The 21971-nt window shown below is 44.1% G+C and overlaps 3 protein-coding genes across 4 annotated transcripts in view; all 3 read left to right on the top strand.

Moving 5' to 3' along the window:
- LOC105823414 (chemokine-like factor) overlaps window positions 1-15363 on the top strand; it is a 25117-nt gene extending 9754 nt beyond the window's left edge. Inside the window, exons 3-5 of one of the 2 annotated variants that reach the window (XM_012660613.1) lie at window positions 61-156; window positions 12576-12674; window positions 14605-15363. In XM_012660613.1, coding sequence (XP_012516067.1) covers window positions 61-156; window positions 12576-12674; window positions 14605-14739 — 330 coding nt within the window. In that variant the 3' untranslated portion in view covers window positions 14740-15363. Of the gene's footprint in view, window positions 1-60; window positions 157-2747; window positions 2935-12575; window positions 12675-14604 lie in introns of those variants that run through there. The other variant, XM_012660612.1, reaches the window with a different exon arrangement.
- On the top strand, window positions 3067-7490 carry CMTM1 (CKLF-like MARVEL transmembrane domain containing 1). The gene is made up of 3 exons (XM_012660611.1): window positions 3067-3982; window positions 6105-6263; window positions 7364-7490. Exons 1-3 carry the CDS (start codon window positions 3356-3358, stop codon window positions 7373-7375), a joined length of 798 nt encoding a protein of 265 aa, XP_012516065.1. The 5' UTR covers window positions 3067-3355; the 3' UTR covers window positions 7376-7490.
- CMTM2 (CKLF-like MARVEL transmembrane domain containing 2) lies at window positions 15349-21184 on the top strand. Its single transcript, XM_012660462.1, has 4 exons — window positions 15349-15635; window positions 15776-15934; window positions 20049-20150; window positions 20711-21184. The coding sequence occupies exons 1-4, from the start codon at window positions 15360-15362 to the stop codon at window positions 21182-21184; spliced, it is 1011 nt and encodes a 336-aa protein (XP_012515916.1). The 5' UTR covers window positions 15349-15359.
- The last annotated feature ends 787 nt before the right edge of the window (window positions 21185-21971 follow it).

Genomic DNA, 21971 nt, shown 5'->3' with positions numbered 1-21971 from the left:
GGTTTTTGTAGCATTACTTCATGGTCTAGTAAAGCCGACCTCCCTATTCTGTGTTTGTAGGATATTATCAACTCACTGGTAACAACAGTATTCCTGGTCATCATATCTGTGTTGGCACTAATACCAAAAACTACAACATTGATAGTTGTTGGAGGGGTAAGTGAAGTTTTCTTTCTTTGGGTTTGATCATAATGCAAATTTTTGACAAATGGATGCAAGAGTAGAAAGCTTGGGGTTCCTAGGCCAGTATACCGTGCCTAGGCTTAATATTCTGAGTGTATAAATGCTTTCCCTGATTAACATGAAGGAATAGGATTTTGTACTAGAACTGGAGTTAACCAAAGAAAGAGGTTCCTACATATTTCTTATCGGTATATAAGACTAGATTAGACTGAGAAAATCTGCTAGAATCAGTTATAACATTTAGCTCTGAGAAACCAGATGTCAAGCAAAAGAAAAACATGATGGATGAGTTTCATATCTCTTCCTTTTAAAGAAAAGGATACATAGCACTCGTTAAGATGAGAAAAACTGTTTTGAGCTGTTCAGATCCTTCTAGGATGGACTTACAGACAGACTATAATAGAGGATATCTTTATGATAAGGGAATGTTGGTAGGAAACCTTGCAACTAAAGGATGATTTTGAATACTGCTTGAAGAGAAGCAATTCAGTTCCATTGGACTTTTACCATAGAAGGCAAGACAAAATATGAGTCACATAATTTAGTTACAGTTCTAGCTGATATTCTTCTGAGATTTCTTGTAGGAGATTCAAAATCGTTGGGCTTTTCTATAGATTCTGATCTAGAGAATTGAATTAGAAATTCTACTTAAATAAATCTTCCTCGTAGTTCTTTGTTCTTTCATAGTATGGACTGCTTAGGAGAACTTACCACTCTCAGACAGCCATATATGTCAAAACCCATGGTTTTCATCTTCCTTGGGCCCTACGTGACTTCTTGAGGGATCAGAATTATTCTAAAAATGGGATAGTGCCACATCAGCAGTTTCTCCCAGTTTTTAAAGATAATCTTATCCCTCTACTATGAAGAAAGAGATACCAGGCATAGACTTTACTTTCATTCACTTATTTACTCAGTCATTTATTCATTCCTTAAGTGCACTTTGGCAGGTGCTGACAAAGTATAGAGCAGTGCTGTTCAGTACGGTAGCCATTAGGCACGTGTGACTACTGAGCACTGGAAATGTGGCTAGTCTGAATTGAGATGAACTGTAAGTATAAAATACACATTAAATTTCAAAGATTCATTACCCAAAAAAAGAATGTAGAATATTTCATTAATAACTTTATTATACTGGTGACATGTTAAATGATAATATTTTGGATATATTGGGCTAAACAAAATTTATTAAAATCCATTTCACTTGTTCTTTTCTTACATTTTTAATGTGGCTATTAGAAAATCTTAATTATGTGGCTTACATTAGTGACTCACATTATGTTTCTTTTGGACAGCACTGAACTAGAATGTGAGCCCTATCCTCAAGTTGCTTAGAGTTTAAGACAGGTGACAGAAGTGTAAACAGCTATATATAAGCTGTTGACAGAGTGCTGCAGGTCACAGAAAAGAGGGAGCAACTACCTCTCTCTGACAGCGGAATTGCAGTTTGCCAAGAACAAAGGGGATAAAAGGGAAAAGGTTCCAGGTGGAGGAACCAGCGATATGCAGAATGCCAGAGTCATGAAAACAAGGATGGGAGGTATTCAGTGTGGTTAGAACCTAGGAGGCAGTGGCTTGAGACTCCAGGTGAGACAGGAGCTGTGGGAGCTGTGTCTGGCATCCTGGAAATGGTGAGCAGAGAGCTGGTGACCAAGCTGGATGGATACAGGCTGGCTGTGGCCTTGAGAATGATGCCCAGGGGGCGCCACCTCCGGAAAGCTTCTATAATTCACTTTGCCACTCACCTTTGTTTTGCCACATCTTTCCTCCCCACCTCCCCTTGCCCTCCACACACTCAGTTAGCAGACCTCCCCCCTCAGCTTTCAGAGTATCTGGGACTACAGGCTCAAGCAAGACTTCCTGGCCACTAGATGAAGCTAACTAAATGGCATGCAAAGAGTGACATCCCCCTTCTCCATCCCAGGCACCAGCTCTCAAATAGCCATCAGAGTATCTCAAGGCCCATTCATATTCTAGTTTATTGCCTTTACCTCAGTCTTATTTTCCTAAGGCCTGTTTAGAATCCCACCCCTTAAGCAGATGTAGCCCAGCCTCTGAGAATTCACTTTGGATCATCTTACACTCCAGGTCTCTGAAGCTTTTATCATGGCTATGATCCCCATGATTTAATCTTGAGCTAGTGTTGACTTTGACCCTTTTTCCAGTAGAGTTTGGCAATAGGGAAATCAAATAGTTGAATGCTGAGGGATAGATATGTTGATTGATAACTAAATATCATCAGTAGGGCTTAAAAGAATACATGCAGGAACAAGTCAAGAGATAAACACAGACAGGTTTTATTTCAGAGTCCACACCACTTCAGTATTTGTGCTCATTTAAATTATCTTTTCCCTTTCCGTAGACAGGTATTTGGGAAACTTAGCAATGAGGAGAATAAGACGATCTCTAAAGTCCTTCCCATTTTGTTATTAGATACAGCACAGGGACTAATCCCAGTACCCTAGCAGAAGAGGAATCTGGTGGGGGGACGATTTGAAACTTGCGTGAATAACAGAAGTTGGGACCATGGCTGGGGCAGTAACAAAGGTGTCTTTTTTTCCCAGGTGTTTGGATTCTTGGCAGCAGTGGTCTGTCTTGCCGATGGGGCCCTTATTTACAGAAAGCTTCTGTTCAATCCAAGTGGTCCTTATCAGAAAAAGCCTGTTCGTGAATAAAAAGTTGTTTTGTAATTGTATATTGCTTTTTAGTTTGATACTAAGTGTTAAACACATTTCTTTATTCTTCCATATATTTTCTTTCTTTTTTTTTTTTTTTTTTTTAGTAGAGACGGGGTCTCGCTCTTGCTCAGGCTGGTCTTGAGCTCCTGAGCTCAAACCATCCGCCCGCCTCGGCCTCCCAGAATGCTAGGATTACAGGCGTGAGCCACAGCACCCGGCCCTTCCATGTATTTTCTGTAGTTATTCTTATTCTAATCTCAATAAGGAAGCTGGAGGAAGGAACTTCCGAATTCTGTGCCCAGCATTCAGCCTTTCTATAACCTCCAAGGGCAGCACTGAGAGCATCGAGGGCCTGGGTGGCAGGGAAGAATGCATCGGACCGCCCTTAAATGTTCTTCAAATTCTCTTCCTACCTGGCTGGCTGGCAGCTCAGAGGGATGGGGTTGCAGAGACTTTGAGTTCCCAGGGTAGGCAATGGCGTTGCATCCTGGGTGATGGATGACAAGGGGAGCTGGAAGGCACACCTTGTCCGCGGGGCAGCAACGAGGGTGCGCGCGCGACGGGTAGGTGGCCAGCAGCCGTTGGGGCGCAAAGCTGTTTCCCAGGAGAGAACCAGCTGCTGCCGCGGCACTGCTCCCGACCTGCAGGGCCAGCCTGACACAGCCAGGCCCTGGGGACCCACCATGGAGCCTAAAGACACCAAACGTGAGTTTGCCAAGACACTTCCAGCGAACTTGCAGCCAGAGCCTCCCACACCCCCGGCGCCTTCCACCATCTCGGTGAGTGATGCACCTCCGCCGCAAGCCAAAGGCTCGGTTCGTGCAGTGCGCGTCGCACTGCCAAAGAAATCTGTCCAAAGCAGACGCCCAAAGCCCTCTGCACAGAGTTTGTCCAAAAGCTCAAAGGAAGGCATGATCAAAAAGCGTGCTAAAGAGGGAACGATCAAAAAGCCTGCCGAGGAGTTGACCAAAAAGCAAGCCGAGGAGGAGATCAAAAAGTATGCTGAGGAGGAGGAGGTCAAAAAGCGTGCTGAGGGCCGGGCCAAAGTCCCTCAGAAATTCAGAGACAGCCTCAAACGTTTTTTCTTCTCACCCACTGGAATGTTGAAGATCCTGAGAATGGTGAGCAGAGAGCTAGTGAGCTAGCTGGACGGATGTAGGAGGCCGTGATGCCCCAGGGGGTGCCACCTCCAGAAACTTCCTTAATTTGCTTTGCCTTCCACCTTTGTTTTGGGACACCTTTCTTCCCCATCCCCCTTTCCTTCACACACACACTCAACCCTTACTACTAAATTTGGCTTTTTTCCCCTTGTCTTTTATATTTCTCAGGTTTCCCCCAATAAAGGGAATTAGGGAAGCAATGAAGATAATAGCAGAAATTAGTAAATTAGCAAACAAAAATAATAGATGTGATCAATACAATAGTAGTCATTTGAAAGGCCTATTAAATTGATAAACCCCTAGCCAATATAATCAAGAAAAAAAGGGGAAAGAGAGGACGTATATTTAAAGTTAAAAACCAGAATGGGAAAATAATCACAAACACTGATAAAACTGAAAGGATCTGCAGGAGTACTTTGCAAAACAAATAGATGTGAATAATTGGTTGATTTTTCTGGGAAAATACAAATTAACCAAAGCTGATCCCAGAATAGAGAAAAATCTAAACAGACCAATATAAACACAGAAGAAAATAAGAACTTTATCGAATGAGTATCTTTCAAAAATGCATCAGGCCCAGACTTCTTCACAAGTTAAACCTTCACTGGATGTAATTCTGACACTACTCAAACCTTATCAAAGAATAGAGAAAGAAGAAACACTTCTGAATTATATTTACAAAGACAGTATAACACTGATAGCAAAATCTGACCAAGTTCAGAAAAAGAAAATGAAATAGAGATCTCACTTGTATCAAAGCAAAATATTATTATATTAGCAGAAAATATTCATCAGTACTTTTTAAAAAATATACCGCAAGGAATAAACATAAAAATGATTCAATATTAGGACTCTATATAATAATTTACCATATCGTAAGCGAAAGGAAAAAAAGTTTGAGATTATATCCAATAGAGTGCAAAACACATGTGACAAAATTAAACATTCATCCCTGATTTCCAAGAAGAAGAAAAAAGACCGGTAAAATAGAAATACATAGAAATTTCATTGGCATTATAAAAATAAACATTGCAAACTAAAAGCCTCATATTTAATAAAACATCAGAAGTATTTCCACTAAAATGAAGGAAAAAAAGGATGCCTACTAGCAACACTGGTATTCAAGATTTTTCTGGAAACACTAGTCATCCCAATTAGGAAAAAGAAATAAGAATATTTGAAAATAAGAGGCAAAATATATAATTTCTTTAAGCTGATATGATTATATCTAAAAAACTTCATGTCAACTGGAAACAATTTAGAACAAGATAATTTAGTTAGGTGACTCATTATTAAATTAATAAATAAAAGCTTTAAATAAACTAAAACTAAAAGACAACCACTTAAAATATAAGAAAATGTTTCTTTTTACAACAATCAAAATGATCAAATATCTAAGAGTAAATGAAATAAAGTATGAAACACATGTATGAAGAAAACTTTAAAACTCTCTTGAGAGATATTTTTACAAAACACTAAATAGTCTGAGAACAAGTAATAAAAGGAGAACTAGGTCAAACAATAATACAATATAAAATGAATTGTCTATAATTTAAAAAGTACTAGAGAAGAAATTGGCAACTCAATGGGAAAGAACATTCTCAAAAGAGAACCAAATACATCTGAGGATTTAGTATACAATAAAGGTTGTATTTCAGATCAATGGGGGTAATACCAGCATTTCCCAGTAAATGATGTTGAGCTAATCAGTAGCTGTTTGGAAAGAAAGAAAAGGAGGCTCTATTTTACTCTTTCTATCAAAATCAGTATCTATTTACTTTACTTTACCAGTACATATACATACTTCTTTCCAGTATGAAATATAAACTATTAATAGTGGTTACTTTTAAGGAGAGAGACTAAGGTTGGGTTGGGGTAAGAGAAAGAAATTGATATTTTTTCCTCTTCTGTGTGCATTGTTATTATTTGAATGCATTGTTTCATTTCTTAAAAATATAAAATTTTAACAATGTATGTGCGAAACAATTCAGGCAACTGCAACGTAATCAGATTTACATTGTGACAATTTATGTTCTTTTAATAGCCATGTGCGTTAAAAAAAATCCTATTTCTTTTATTGCAGGGGTTTATCATAGGAGCATTAGCCTGTTTCATCATCGTTGAAGCCAATGAGTCATATATCGCAATCACGGTTCTGGAAATCAGCATCGTCCTTTTTTTTATTCTAATATATATGCTAACCCTTCACCACTTGCTGACTTATTTACATTGGCCCTTACTTGTAAGTGTTCATTTTCATAATTTGCCTATAAGCTTTGCCCTCAACCCCAGAGTAAAGGCTCTCCTCAAGTAAAAACAACAGAGCTATCTCTCTAGACAAGGACATAGCTGAACTGTGACAGTTAGGGTGTTGCTCTAGTCCTGGGACAAAACCTAACCCAATACCCAGAAAGATTCCTTGGACCCTATAGGAGGGCCAACACACATTCCCACTTCCAGCTCTGAGTGTAAAATCCCTCATACTTAAACATACTTAAAACGTGATACTTTCAGCTTGTCCTAAAGAAAATTTTAATTAATACATTCAGTAGGTAAATACATATCTCACACATTGCTTCTAAAACAGTGTATGCTTCCACTTTTCAAACATCACTCTTTCAGATTACAAACATCCACCTCAAAGCAAGAGTCGACATGACAGAGTTGTATAAAATTACTGTGCATCCCCTGAAAGACTGCAGAGTCAACCTTTTAGTGTGTGTTAAGGGTCCATACTCTCAAAGGGGTGCCATATGGCAGACGATCCAGAAAAAGACATTGCACAGCCTCCTTCAACAGCTTTTTCCAGCCTTGTACACTGTTTACCAACTGAAAAAATTCCTGAAGCTAATCCCTCAGGTCTTAAACTAGAGAGGCAGTACAGTTTTGTCCAGAGGCAGACATGGGCCCAGTTCCTGACCCTGCCACCTTACTAGCTATGCAAACTTTAGCCTCAGTTTCCCCACCTAAGAAATGCAGAGAAGGAAAAGTGTGGTGATGATAACTACCTCAGGGTTCCTGAAACATTTAAATGTGTGTGAAGCCAATAGCACAGTCCTTGGCACAAAGTGAACACTCAATACAAAATGTCCAAAAAGAAAAACAACCCGTCAGACCCCATAAGGTAGTTGGGCAACTTTTGCCATTCTGTCGTGCACTGTGAACAATCCCAACTCGGAGCTCAGGCCTCTTCCACATCCCACTACCTTAGAGCACATTTTTCTAACCTTAAAGTAGGATTGGTTGCTTTTTTGGCCAGTGACCAAAAAAAAAACTCAAATACTTTGTTCAAATGTGTGAGGGATTTTCTGAAAAGGCTGCTGAGCTCTCTCTGTCCCACAGAGTGCCAAGTGACAGGAAGCAGACAAAGCAAAATACCAGCAACTGTAATTGGACATATGGAAGACCCTCCTAGTTGTGGAGAGCTATACCCATGGAGAGGTTTCTGAGGGAAAACTAAAAATCTCTGTCCATGGAAATTTTCAAGAAGGGAAGGTAAAGTAACCGTTTTTGAGCACATACCATGTGCCAGATACTTTTTCATATATTACCTTATTTAATCCTCACAACAACCCAGTGAGGTTGTAGTCACCCCCACCCCCCATTTAACAGATGAGAAAGTTGGATTGAAGAGATTAAATTGCCCATGGTCATATGTAGGTGCATTGAAACTCAAATTTGAGCCCAGGTCTGTCTCACTCTAAAGTCCAAGCTCTTTCGAAACTATTGTCTTACGATGGCTTCTTTATCTCCATTCTCCCTTAAGGCAAGGAACTCAGTGAGGCTACATCTTTTGCCCAGTTATTCTGATGCTCAGTTAACTAACAGTACACATATTGAGCAACCACACAGTCAGTCAGATGGTGAGTGATCTGACTTGGAAGTTTTTGAGAAAAATCCATTAACACAGGACCCAAATTGTGTTCTCTTCTCCCATCCAGTCTCTTCCTTTCTAATCTGCCCTTTCAGATCCCGTGAGATGAAAGATGTGTACATAAATGATTTCTCAGAGGGACAAGTAGCTACCACTGGGTGTTAATAGGGAGGTCTTGGCACAGCAGATGTGCTACATTAGTGAGGGTATCGGTGCTAGAAGGTGATGACTTGGCACTTCAGAGGATAGACGAACTTGGAGATGTGTTAGCCTCAAGCTACAGGAGCCACTTGGGATCTTATCGCAGGGTCAGTGTGGGAAGCCGCAGAACACACAGCCTATTTCATACTGGAACTGTTTTCAAGCTCTGCATAGGCTCAAAGGCTTGCCCATAGACTAGAGGCATGCAAGATGCACAGCTGCCATTTCCTTTCAGCCTTTTTCTCCATGCTAGAAGGTTTGGTTCCCGGGAGGTATAGGATTAGGGTAAGGAGTACTGACTTTTAAGTGACGATTTCTAACTTAAAGTCTCCTGAAAGGATACACTTCCTTATTTCCCCATTCCAATTCTTATTTGACAAAGGGGTGAGGGTACAGTTCCCCACCAGGGAGGCAAATAGAAAGTCTGATACATCAAGGCTTTAGACCCTCAGCAGGGAAGCCTCAAGAAGAGTATTGGCCTCAGATACAGGTGACCTGCTGAGATCTGTGGGCTCTGGGACCATATTTTGTCAAGGCCACCTTCTCTGAACAGATGGTGGAGCAAGGGCTTGGGGACCCACACTAAGTTTCTGAGGTACAGCTGCCCTTTTCTTGAGAAGGCTGTGCCAGGGACCCTGACACTCTGGGGAGGGTGCAGGTCCAGCTCTCATCTGCTAACCTTTGTTAGGGCCTGTGAGGCCTACTCCTTGGATGGGTTTGTGCATTCTGGGAACATGTAAACTCACAGAATAAATGTCACCCAACTTCCAGGGCATTAGTTTTACCTGAAAATTTGGGAGTGGAATTAAATCAGTAAATAAAGTGCTAATCTACCATTTTAAAATTGAAGCCCTTTTTTTATCAGCATGACTCTGCATCAAAGCTAGCAACAATACAACTTTGCTCACCCCCACCACACTGTCTTCATATTTAGAGTTATCAGCTTTATCTGCCCTAGTCTAGTGTCATCTGCCAATATACCCAAGAAAGTATGAATTATAATTATTGTATTCTGAATAGTCCATACTTTAAACACTTCTACACTGTAAAAAAATATAATCCAGCATGGTCAGAGAACCTGAGTTCTGGTCAAGCAGATGTTTTTGCCAATAGAAAGCCATTTTTTAAAAAGAATATAATAAACTTATTTTAGAGTAAAACTCTATAGAAGCGATGATTCCAAAACTACCAGCAATGTCTTTACATTTATAAGTAACAAGTAATGTCCCCTTCAAATAAGATTAATGAAAAACAGAAATCCCTGTGATTTCTAAGCGGGCTCTGCCATGCATTTAAAGAACTCCAGGGCTGAGTGTGGTGGCTTATACCTGTAATCCTAGCACTCTGGGAGGCTGAGGTGGGAGGATCACTTGAGCTCAGGAGTTTGAGACCAACCTGAGCAAGAGCGAGACCCCATCTCTACTAAAAATAGGAAAAATTAGCCAGGCATGGTGGCACACACCTGTAGTCCCAGCTACTCAGGAGGCAGAGGCAGGAGGATCACTTGAGCCCAGGAGTTCAAAGTTGCAGTGAGCTATGACGATGCCACTGCACTCTAGGAGGGGCGACAGAGCAAGACTCTATCTCAAAAAATAAAAAAATAAATTAAATAAAAAGAACTCCAGGCACAAATGAAACCAACGAAAGTTGCAGTCAGTTGAGTACCAGATAATGTTCATTGTCTGTAAATTCCTATTACAAATACTACATTTTGTAAAACAAATTATAAGTGTTTAACTTTCTTTCTAATATTCAGGGGTGTTTTTTAATAATAAGCATTCACCATTAAGGCACTTTTTCTTTCCCAGTTATAATTCTACACAATTTTGTACATCTCAAAGAACAATTTGGGAGCTTTATGGAAAAATTATAGTCAAGTGACAAACATTTCTTATTTTAGTCAGAGGAGGCTACTTGAGTCAATAGGGTATTTAGGCAGAAAGAAAAAGATAATGAGTAAGGATGGCATTTATGGGGAAAGCAGAAGTCCTGCACATGGCCAAGCTCAGCTGCAATTTTAACCCAGCCATCAGGGATAGCTGTCTCCCTGTCCAGAGGAAGCCAATAAGAGGGTCTGTGTCTAAGGCAAAAGAGAGGGGGGTTAGTTAGGAAGAAGTCCCTTGGGCATTCAAGTCAAACTGCCAAGGGTCATAGCTACTTACTGGCTGAGTAACCCTTGGCAAGTTGCTTACCCACCTATAAATTGGAAATAATGCGAGCTTGTTGTGAGAATCAAATGAGTTCACATATTAACACCTCGGCACAGTGCATGACACATAGTAAGTGCTCAATAAATGTGAGTTGTAATAGAAATGTTAGGTACAGGGCAAACCTTAGCTCCCACGGACAGTTCAAGAGAGCATTTCTTTGTAAGTAAGAACCAGAGTAAAACTACAACATCCAATCATCTAATGAGGAGACAAAATTATGACAAGGAGTCAAAGATCAGCTGGGCCTAGTCTGTAGCTGGCCTATTATTACTAAATTATTAATTTGCTTCACTTAAATTCTCAATGATCTAGGACCATAGCTAGTTAATTTTGATTTTTGAAAGTTTACACTCCACTTTTCAGTTGTAAGAATCCTCTTTCAAATCTTTGAATAGCTTGGTTTACACAATCCTTAGGTGCTAAGCTTTCTGCAAAGCTGCAAACCATTGTACCTGCCTCAGTCAGGCCTGCCTACTGTGGGCAGACCTCTCACTCAGCCTGCAGAACCCAGCTGGGACTGACTTCTATCCTCACCATCCCTGCTCCATGCCCCTGTGCCAGTGTCACCCATCAGGTGCCAAAAAACAGTAGGCTTTTGTGCCCTTCCAAGAGTCACGTCACATTCCGTAATAGAGCTCCTCGTTGGCTAACCTCAATAGGAAAAACAACTGGGGTTTGCAGAAGTTTACTATCTATGCCCATTTTGAGGGCAGATATCATGAATCTGTGCCTTGGTGCACTCCCACTGTTTACTAGATGCTAGGCTCATTATCAGATGCTTTCAGATTCACCATGCCTGGGATCAACCCAATGCATCCCAGTCATTATCCCCATAGTAAAATTAGCAAGGTGGCAGAGGGGTGATAAAACATGCCGCAGGTCACACATCTAGGAATTGGCAGGCCAAAAGAATTCATCAACAAAAATCACTCTCAAATTATATGTGCCCTACTGTTTTGACCCTCCAGACCCGTTCCGTGGAAAATGCCAAAGATGTATTAGATGCTGCACTTCCAGCATAGGGGGATAGTTCATTTCCTCATTTTGGTGTCCCCGATGGAAAGCAATAGCGAGTTCTGATTCCACTCCTTCCCAGTTATTCAATATTAGGTGACTTTAAAAAACCCTCTAAGCCTCGATTACATCCTCTGTAAAATGGGAATCATAAAAATACTGACTTAGAGGATTGCTCTTTCAGGGTTAAATGAGATAATAACTGGAAAATCCTTAGCACACTGGGGAGCTCCATTGGAGCCATCATGATCCCGTACACTGGATGGCAGTGCTTGCTGTGCACCAGACAGGCTACCACTACCAAGTCAGGACATCAAGACTTAAAGACTTAAATGTGCAAATTAGGTATCTGGGCTGTATTACAGTTTCATCGCCCTGGGCTTTTGCCCCTCCGCATACACTGGTGTCACTGAAGTGTTGAGTACTCTCTCTTCCATTACTGCTCTGCCACTGAAGTTCAGCCTCTGCTTACTTAGAGGGACACACCCACTCACTCATCCTCACCCTTTATCTCAGCACACAAAGAAGCAGGTTAGGCTAGCAGTTAAAGAACTCAGTACTTAAATCCAATTGAAATGCAGAAGAAAGGACACAGGGATCCTGTAGACGTCAGGGCAGACTCCGTTCTGGCCATGTCTCAGGAAAGAGCAAAAGTCAATAGCACAGCCATTCACTCCAGAATATCAGGCCTACTCTTCAGGTGGATTTGTGTGTTCCTGGGACACGTGAACTCACAGAATAAATGTGACCCAATTTCCAGAGCATTGGTTTTACCTGCAGATTTGGGAGTAGAATTAAATCAGTAAAGTGCTAATCTAAAATTTTATTTTTATATTAAAACAAATGTGGTAAAGAATAGAATGTGGAATTTACATTAAAATATAAGACTCTCCCCAAAACTCATATTTATGGGTGGCCAATTTGGGCTAGGCCCCTAGACCACTAAGTTTTTTCATGCTCGCTTTCCTATGCCCTTTAAGAAAAATCTGATGGAAAAGTTTCCAGCTTTTTTTTTCCTTATGGTGTTCTTTAATGAAAATAAACCCGTTTTCTGCAGACAAGTCCTATCCAGGACCTTAAAGTCACATAAACTCATATCTCTGGAAGACATAAGAATTATGCCTCTGAGGGTTCCTCTTAATCAAAGGGAAGTTTTTAAAAGGCATCCCTCCTTAGATGGGTAATTGACCAATTTAAATATTTTATGCAATTGTATTTTCATGTAAAGTTGATAATTTTCAATTCTGTATTACAGGATCTTATCAACAGTATCATTTCAGCTGTGTTCCTTTTAGTAGTTGCCATCTTGACTATGCGAGAAAAGGAAAGAAGGCATTTATTCTATGTTGGAGGGGTAAGTAGAGGCCTTCATGACTCCATTTAAGATCAATATTCCAAGTGTCTGAAAAAGGAAAGTGGCACAGCATCATTTTGTCATTAACCAAACAAAATACCTACTACCACCCCTTTTCCTTTGTGCACTGACTTCTTCAGATGATGTGAAGTTGCACAAACTCTAAGCTCATGAAAATCTTAACTCTTATATGCACTTTCCAAATAGGTATGAAAACAAGAGTCTGCTGAACCCCTTTTGAGAATTGTCCATACTATTTTTGAAATGTTAAACAAGATATTTTTGTCTATAAATAGGACTTTGATTTTTTTTTGGACTGGAGAATTCTATTTTAAAGACATGAGGCCAGGTATGCTGGCTCATGCCTATAATCCCCGCACTTTGGGAGGCCAAGGCAGGAGGATCGCTTGAGGCCAAGAGTTTGAGACCAACCTGAGCAACATAGAGACGCCCCATCTCTACAAAAAATAATAAAATTAGCCAGGTGTGGTGAAGCATGCCTGTAGTCCCAGGTACTCGGGGAGGTTGAGGCAGAAGGATCGCTTGAGCCCAGGAGTTGGAGGATGCAGTGAGCTATGATCATGCCACTGCACTCCAACCCGGGTAACAGAGCAAGACCCTGTCCCCCAACCCAAAAAAATACAGATGAAAAGAGGGATTGTAGGGGAAAAAAAGGTGCATTGTCAAAAGTGAGTAACCCAGCCTATTCAGGAAGGAAGAAAGAAACCTACCACATGTTGAAGTGCCTAGTACATGCCCTGTACCAAGCTAGGCACATTTTAACTTAATCTTTACAATTCTCATTTTTACAGATATAGGAACTGAGGTTAAATACCTTGCTCTGGGTCACAAGGCTGGGACAAACTAGGACTCAACACAAACCCTCGTCATATGGAAGAACACAAGAAATGGCAGATCAAATGCTTGGAAGATGGGGGGAGTGGGGAGGTAGGATTTTGGTTCAAGAAGTTAAACAATGGGGGCAGAAATTAATCCAGAAAAACAAAAGAGTTTAAGTTCTTTTAATCCATTCCATAATCAGTAAATATCTGTCAATCCTATTGGATTGTGCCAGGCCTGAGCTCAGTGCTGAGGATAGAGCTAAGCTCACAGATTAGATGGGGCAAGATCAGCCCAGGAAAAGTTCATTGAACAGCCAGAAATCAATTGACCATAAAGAGAAACATCCAAGGCTGGCAAGAGTCCCAGAGCACCAGGAAATATTGGGTGCCATGGGCCCCTGGTCCCCCTCTGCTAACTCAGCAACCCAGCCTTCTACTGGGAGAGGTTTCCACCCCTAGATCTCTATCAATTCTTATCTGGATGGCAGCAGCCCCACCCCCTGCTTCCAGCCTGCTTCTCTTTCCATTCCCCTCATGGCCACAGCAAGCTGGTCTTCTGAGTCTCATACTTGACCTCTTCAAGTGATAGAGTACCAGATCCGGTACCACCCTAGCCTCAACTCTGCTCCTTCTCTTGGTGGCTCCAAAGGTATTGGCCACCTGAGATTCCTTAGAGACCCCAGTCCAGTGCCTAGAGTTCTCTTCCTCCCATTTGGTCCCCTTGGGAATTCCTTCCTGCACTTTGAAATGTAGCCCAAGAGTCCTTTCCTCTGAGAGGACTTCTCAGGACCCCACCCCTACCTGGAGCCTTCTAGGTCCAGCGCACTTCCCTGGTCCTTTCCTGGTGCCTCACAGGCAAAGCCTCTACTGGCAACAAAACCCACCATTTCCAAAATCCCTTTTTCTGAGAAGGCAAAATGGGCCTGCAGCAGCCAGCTGGGCAGACATCAAGAGAGCAGTGGAGGGTCAGAGGGGAACAGGAGGCTGCCGGCAGCTCCCGCCTTGGATAGGGATAGGTTCCAGAGGTTGCTGCTGAGCTGCAGAATAACCCCACCTCTCCTTCCCATACATGGTCTTGTGTCTGACAGACCCTGTGTCTCGCAGCGGCAATCGCGTGTGTCATCGATGCGTTTGTGGTCACCAAGTGGATGAGGAATAACGTGAAAAGTGTCCTGGGAGTCAAATATGAAACCAAGAGCTCCCCTGACCAGGTGCCCAGCTGATGTCCGCGCTGAAGCCAGCCCCAGCACCCTCACGGATATGCGTGTCTGTGTCACATCACTCCCTCCACGCCCACCCTGAGCTCACGTGCTGTCACCCATTCCAGCCTACATGTGACCATAAAATCAGGGCTGCTAAGTCGGGAACACTTTTGCTTCCTCGTGTTGCCTTGTGTAAATGTCGCGTTATGTTTTCATGTGCACGACGCGGCGCCGGGGAGCTCAGAGCGCGCTGCCTCAGGAGGTGGTGGTGAGGGCCGGACCGGGTTCCAGCCAACCAGGCCTGAAGGCGGGAGCTGGGGCTACAGACCTGACGCCCCCGCGCGAGGCCTCGCTAGGACTGGAGGGGAGCTCCGCACGTAGGTGGGACTTGGCGGGGGCTCCTGCGCGGAGAGTGGGTGGATCGGGCCCCCTGCTGGGTAGGTGAGACCAGCACCGGGCCTCGAGGTGAGGCGGCCGCGCGCAAAGAACGCGCGGGCGTTGGCATTCGCTGGTCCTGGCAGTTGGCTGGGCGCAGCCTCCGATCAGGCCGGTGAACACCAGGCTCTCTTGTTGGCCGGCGCTGTCCAGAGACAGCCGGAGACGGTAGGCAGGCTGTGAGACGCCCGGATTCCCACGAAGCGATGGCGGAAAAACGCAAGGGCAAGGCCGCGGCTGCGCCTGCGCCTCCACCTCCGCCTCCGCCTCCACCTCCAGCCGCAGTGGCCAAACCCCCGGAAAAGAAGGAGGGTGAGGGCCAGGCTGATGAAGATAAAGAAAAGGAACCAAAAAAGAAGTCAGTGCAGCCCAAGCATGAAGTAGGCACAAGGAAGGGATGTCGTCGCTACTGGTGGGAGTTCAAGGACAGCAATAAAGAGTTCTGGGTCATGGGGCACGCCGAGGTCAAGATTCTGAGTTTGGTGAGTTGGACTGGTGTACCCGGTGGGGGTCCACGAACAAGGGGAGGGGAGAGGAGGAGCGGGCTGCGGGGTTCCTCCGAGAGGCTCCGGAGTCCGTGAGAGTCTTTTTGCCGCTGGCTCAGGCGTCTGTTTCGCTGCAGGGCTGCCTGATAGCGTCGCTGGTAGTGTTGTCTTCAATGCCGGTCCACCCCATCTTGCCGCTCTTAATCACCATGGAAATATCCATCTTCAGCTTCTTCATGATCGTCTACACCTTTGCCATCAATAGATACATGCCCTTCATCCTGTGGCCTATTGCTGTAAGTGCGGGGTGGTGGGGAGTATCCTCAGCCCCTGTGCTGTTCACTTGAGTGTCTTGGCACCTGGAAGTGACTGAACAGAGAGAGACACACCTCACCTCCCATATTTTTGCTCCGGTCATGGGCTCGGCAACTTCCAGTGGGGCCCAAGCAGGGGCAGCTGCTGAGGGGAGGGGTAGCTAGGCAGAAAATGCTCCAAAAAAGCCTACCTGTGTGTTGGGATGAGAATAGGGAACTCTTACATATCTGGTGGGCCTGAGCCTTTGCTCTCCTTGGAGGGAGGGAAGGGGAGGTGTAGCAACCAACTGTGCCTCCTAACTCCTGTGCCAGCTCACACCTGATTGGGGCAATCACCCCAGAAGGCACCTCATCCCCAGAATTCAAAGAAGGAAATCAGTCTCCCCAAAATCAATAAGACAAAATGAGGGGTTTTTTTTAAATCATTTCTAAAGCAGCCTTAGGTCTCTAATGAATATCCCTATAAAGGATGGTTAGTTCAGAAGAATGTTCAGCTCAAAGCAATTGTCTAGTGGAAGGAGACAGAGCTAGGCAAGCTACCAAACCACTCCCAGCTTCTGTTTCTTCATCTGTAACATGGGGACAGTAATCGTCACTTGTGGGATTAGCATTTAATCCTGAGGATTAAATGTAAATTGCATGACACTGTGCCTGAGGTCTCATGGGCTTGAATCCTGCCCGTCATCTATGTAATAACAAGGCACACCCACCTTACCCTCGGCCAGTCAATGAGCACCCCAAGTCCCCTTGTTCACAGCACATTTATAGCCTGCCTCTAAAGCCCTCTGCTCACTGTTTCACTCATGTTACATGTGAGGAAGTGAGCTCAGAATGGTCACGTAACTTGCCCCCAGGTCACTCAGCTAGTAAGTGACAGAAAAAAAGACTCAAACCCAGCTTTGTCGTTACATTCTGTCCTGCCTCCTTTATTAGGGTCCAGAGATCCGTAGGTCTTGGTCGGGTGGGCGAGAAATTCCAGGACAGAGAGAAAGGAGAAGAAGGTCAAATAAGGACTCTTGGGAAAGAAACAAGTAGAGAACAAAGTAAAAGGACAGGTAAAGGACAAGTTCCCAGTCAAGGAGCCTGAGAAGATACTTGTAGCTCCAGCAAGATGAAAAACCAATGAACCCTGGAAATCTTCCTGCTGTACTTACCTAAAAATACTAAGGGAAATATAACCAGTATTGCTTTAACCGAATGGCTGAGCTGGCAAACAAGAAAGGGAAACACACAGGTACCAGAAATGGAAAACAGGTAGTGATCACATAAGCTGCAAATTATGAGGTGGGAACCACCCATGAGGTATTGTCTCAGGAAACTCAGTATGGGTTTTCATGTACTCTCAAGTTGAGACGAGGCCTTGATCCCAAGCAAAGTGGGGGTTTAGAACTGAGAACCCTACATAAAGCTGGCACCCTGGAAAGACTGCTCCCTTAGGGAAAAGATAGACCCTATAGACAGAAAAAACATATACCTTTCCCCAACACATTGGAACAAGAAAGCATGTTCATCTCTGCTCAAGCTTCGAGTGGGGGCAGGAGGGGAGGTCTTCCTTAAGAAATAGAAACCTTGAGACTTCCCTTTGTACAGATTTGCAGTTTGAATTTTTGCTACCTGTAGCCTAGAAACCTTCATGCCTGGGAATTAGCATAAAAATTGATCCCAATCTGATAATATTCTGATGATATCCTTGGGACTCCTAACCAAAACAAATGCAAAATCACGATTTAGGAATGAAGAGAATGGAAACCCTGTCAAAAATAGACTAACAATTCAAAATTACCAAACACTTGATTTTAAAAAAGAAAAAAAAAATCTCCATGACTAAGAATCAATAATCAGCAAACATAACTAATGGGAGGATTAGAACCCTGAGAATATAATAGAAGAGCTGTCTGAAAATAATAATAAATATATTTGAAATGATTATAAACATAAATAAGATCCCTAAGAAAAGAAGAAACTATGAGGACAGAATAGACCAATTTTTTTAAAAGTACAAAGTACAACGTCTAGAATAGAAAATATAGTTATTGACATAAAAATGTCAATAGATGAGTTCAAAAGTAGATCAGAAACCACTTAAGAGAATTTGTGAACTTAAAGGTGTGGAGAAATTCCCCAGAACATAGCACTAAGAGATAAGAGAGAAAATAAGAAAGAGAGAGAATAGAATATGGAGTAAGAAACATCCATCAGGAGTTGTCAAGAAGCACTCTGGGAGGCTGAAGCGGGAGAATCACTTGAGCTTAGGAGTTTGAGACCAGCCTAAGCAAGAGCAAGACTCTGTCTCTACTAAAAATAGAGAAATTAGCTGGGTGTGGTGCCATGCGCCTATAGTCCTGGGACTATAGTCCTTGGGAGGCTGAAGCAGGAGGATCACTTGAGCCCAGGAGTCTGAGGTTGCTGTGAGGTGGGCTGATGCCAGGGCACTCTACCCTGGGCAACAGAGCAAGACTCTGTCTCAAAACTTTACAACAGGAAACATCATAAAATTTTAAAAACAAACCAATAGAAAAATGGGCAAGGGGTATGAATAGGCAGGAAGCCCACATGCCTAAAACATGTTTTTGAAAACATTCATTAGTAACCAGTGACATGAAAATTAAAACAACAGTGAGGTACCATTTCAACTCATCAGATTGGCAGAAATCAATAAACCTGATAATCCTGGATGTTGGCAAGGACAAGGGAAATGGGACCTTATCCATCACTGGTGTGAGTCAGTTGGCACAAGCACTTTAGAGAGAAACTTAGCAATATCTAGCCAAGGAGAGTATGTGCCCCGGAATCACGGACAAGGGCATTCACTGCAGCAGAGTTTGTAAGAATAATAGTTTTTTAAAAGGCAGAGACCACTTTTCTCTAGTTTCATTTATTCATACAATAGACCGTATCAGTTAAAATTAATAATTTAAATCTATACTTCTCAATGTGGATAAATCTCAAAAACATTAAGTTTAGAAAGCAAGACATATTAGAAGCTATGATACCTTCAATATAAATTTTTGAAACCTACAAAATAGCATATATTGTTTATATAATATGCAGGAAAATACAAATACAGATTAGGAAAACTACACATCAACTTCCAATGCGTAGCTGCCTCTGGGAGGACAAAAATGGGGGACAGGAAGAGGGATGGAAGGGTGGAACTGCAGCTCCCTATTTTAAAGAGACCTGAAGCTAATATTGCAAGACATTAACATCTGTTGAATTTCAGTGGCTCAGTGGCCTGGTAGAGGTGGAAGTGGGGGTGGATGTTCTATTATTTTCTGTATGTTTGAAATGTACCAAAATTAAAAACATTAAAAAGGAAAAGAAAAGGCCTGAGACAAAGTGGCCAGGAAAGGACAGCCAGCAGAAAATGCCATCACGGAAACCAAGGGGAATGATGGGTGTGCTCAAAGGCTGCAGGATCCGCTGCCTCTCACCCCAGCCCCTCCCCGCAGGAGTGATGATGGGGAAAGCCAGCCTGCTATGGCCATGGCCTTGCCAGTGGAGTGAGGGAAACAAGTACGTGGTGAGGGTGAGACCGAAGCCACAAGGGATGGGGAGAAGGGGTGATGAATGAAGGAAGAGGTGGTACAGCCTTGCAAGAAGGGTAGGAGGTCCAGGAAGTAGGCCGGGGGCAGGCGTGAAGAGAGGCCACTGCCAGGCTCCCAGGGAGGTGTCAGAGGCCAACAGAGCCTCCTGCCAGCAGTGCAGCCCACCCAGATTGGCCCTGGGAACAGAAAGATGAGGTGGGGGATTCCTCAAAAGGGACATCATTAAGTTGTACAGTTGTACATTTATTTAAGTTTCGATAGGAGGAGACATAACTAGACACCAAATGTGCGATTTCACAGACAAGATGGTAGGGGAGGGAGCCTGAGCCTCAAGGCAGGTAAGCATCCTGAACTTTGGGTCTCAACTCAGAAAGCCCCGCGGGGGGCTGGGGCACAGGTACGTCCACCCAGCCTGGTGTGTATTTATCCTCATATTTAAAAATTAGGCAGAAGTTTGAACATCATTCCTTTGGAGGAAGCCACCCTGGGTCAAGTGTTGATGGGGGCCTTGGCCCTGCCTGAGGCTGACCGCTGTCCCCCACCTGCAGGACCTCCTCAACGACCTGATCGCCTTTGCCTTCCTCGTGGGAGCCGTGGTCTTCGCCGTGAGAATCCGGTCATCCCTGCCCACGGTCTACTTGATTGGTCTGGTGAGCCTTTCCCTGTCTGGTTGTGCATTTGCTCTGAATTCACCTCTTTCGGAACATGGGTGGTTTTCCCTGCTTAAGAAAAAGGCTTCTTTTCACAAAGATCTTGGGATCAAAGCAAAGTTTAAAAGTAAAGTTGGTAAATGTTTCCAGTGGAGTTGCCATTTAAGTAGAGATGGTGTCCAGGAAGCCCGCCCAAGTTAACGGCTTCCGGCTCGTTGCTAGTGCTTCCGGGGCAAAGGGCCGCACTCTGACTGGGCTTAAAGAGAGAAAAGAAAAAGATGCGATGATGGGACAGTGGCGATGGAGAAAGCTGAGGCAGAGGGAGGGGCCAACTCAGGGCCTCTCAGGGCTGTTAGTCCCAGGGGATGTCTTAAGCAGCATCTGCCCCTGCAGTGGGAAACACATGTCCTTTGCAATGAACAGCAAAAGTAACGAGGGTCCTTTTGTTTTCCAGATCCTTATGGGTGTGGCTGGATTTTTTGCTTTAATTGATATATGTTTGCAAAAAAACCACTTCAAAGGCAAGAAGGTCAAAAAGAATGTGCTGGTTCCTCCTCCAGGAAAGGAAAAGCCACCTGACCAGGCTCAGGGACCAGAAGCAGACAAGGGCAAGGCAGCGCCACCAGCAGCAGCACCAGCCCCGGCAGCAGCACCAGCCAAAGGAAAGGGGAAGTGACTTGGAGAAGGCTCTCCTCGTCAGAAATGGCAGCGTGTTTTACAGCAAACCGCTATCTCCCCGTCTCCTTTCCAGAATGGTTTTCTTTTTCCATTTTAATAACCATCTGTGCTTGGAAAAGAAATGTCTCTGTAAATCGATTTTAAAGGTGAAAGTTGCTGTAAACATTATTTTGTTCATTCAACAAAAGTTACCGAAAGTCACGGTGCAGAGGGCAGTAGGGCCCGGGAGCAGGGCTGTCTGGAGGCCTGAGGGAACAGAGGTGTGGGTGACACTGGCTGCCAACACTGACCAGCCAGAGTGGCCCGGGAGACATGAGAACCTGGAAGGCAAAAGGATGCATTTTTGTTCACATTAGTGTTTTTATATTACTTAAAAAAAAAAAATCCAAGCAATTGGTATGAGGAAACTAAGTTTGCTGGCCTTCCTTGCTCTTACTTTACAGTTTAGTACTGATGCTCATGAAGTTCACTGGGGAGGAGGGCAAGGCTGGAGTGTCATCTCCTCAGGGCTCAGAGCCTCCCAGGGCCTGAGCAGGGTAGACAGCAGGAGCTGAGGCCAAGTTTCCCTCAGAGTCTTCCAGCCAGCCCTCTGGGACCTGAGCATCAGCCCAGGATAGGTTCCAGCTGGGCCCTGGCGCTGGGGTCCCCACACGTAGGCCTCACAGGCTCCTCCCCAGGGAGAACCCCACTCTTACCGGACAGTCCAGCTCTCCCAGCAGAAGGGGCATCCTCACGAGGGGACAGCAAGGCCCTAAACTGATAGGTGAGGAGCTGAGAGGAGGTCTGCACGGGGGAGACAGGCTGGGAGTGTGGCTGAACCCTGGGGACCACGATGATGACTTGAGCCTTTGTGCTACGTGCCACGGGGATCACCGAAGGTGAGGAAGCAGCAGGCTCCACTTTCCCCAGGGAGAAGATCACACACATGGCTGCTGCCGCAGGGGGTGTACAGTTGGAGGAGGCTGCTGCCTGCCGTTCAGGTGGGGGGATAGGCAGCGTCTGGCAGTGCAGACATGGAACTTGGGGTGGCCCCAGCCCCAGCTCCTGTACCCCTCAAGTCCACTGCTCTCTCTGTGGTCCCCACACCACCCCCTACAGGCTGGGCAGTGTGAGGCAAATCTGCAAGGTGTGAGAGCAACTAGA

This window comes from Propithecus coquereli, unplaced genomic scaffold (assembly GCF_000956105.1).
Source record: "Propithecus coquereli isolate 6110/MARCELLA unplaced genomic scaffold, Pcoq_1.0 Scaffold67, whole genome shotgun sequence".
NCBI classification, from domain to species: Eukaryota; Metazoa; Chordata; class Mammalia; order Primates; family Indriidae; genus Propithecus; species Propithecus coquereli.
Note: the sequence above shows the minus strand (reverse complement) of the source record. Positions and strands in the feature narration are given on the sequence as shown.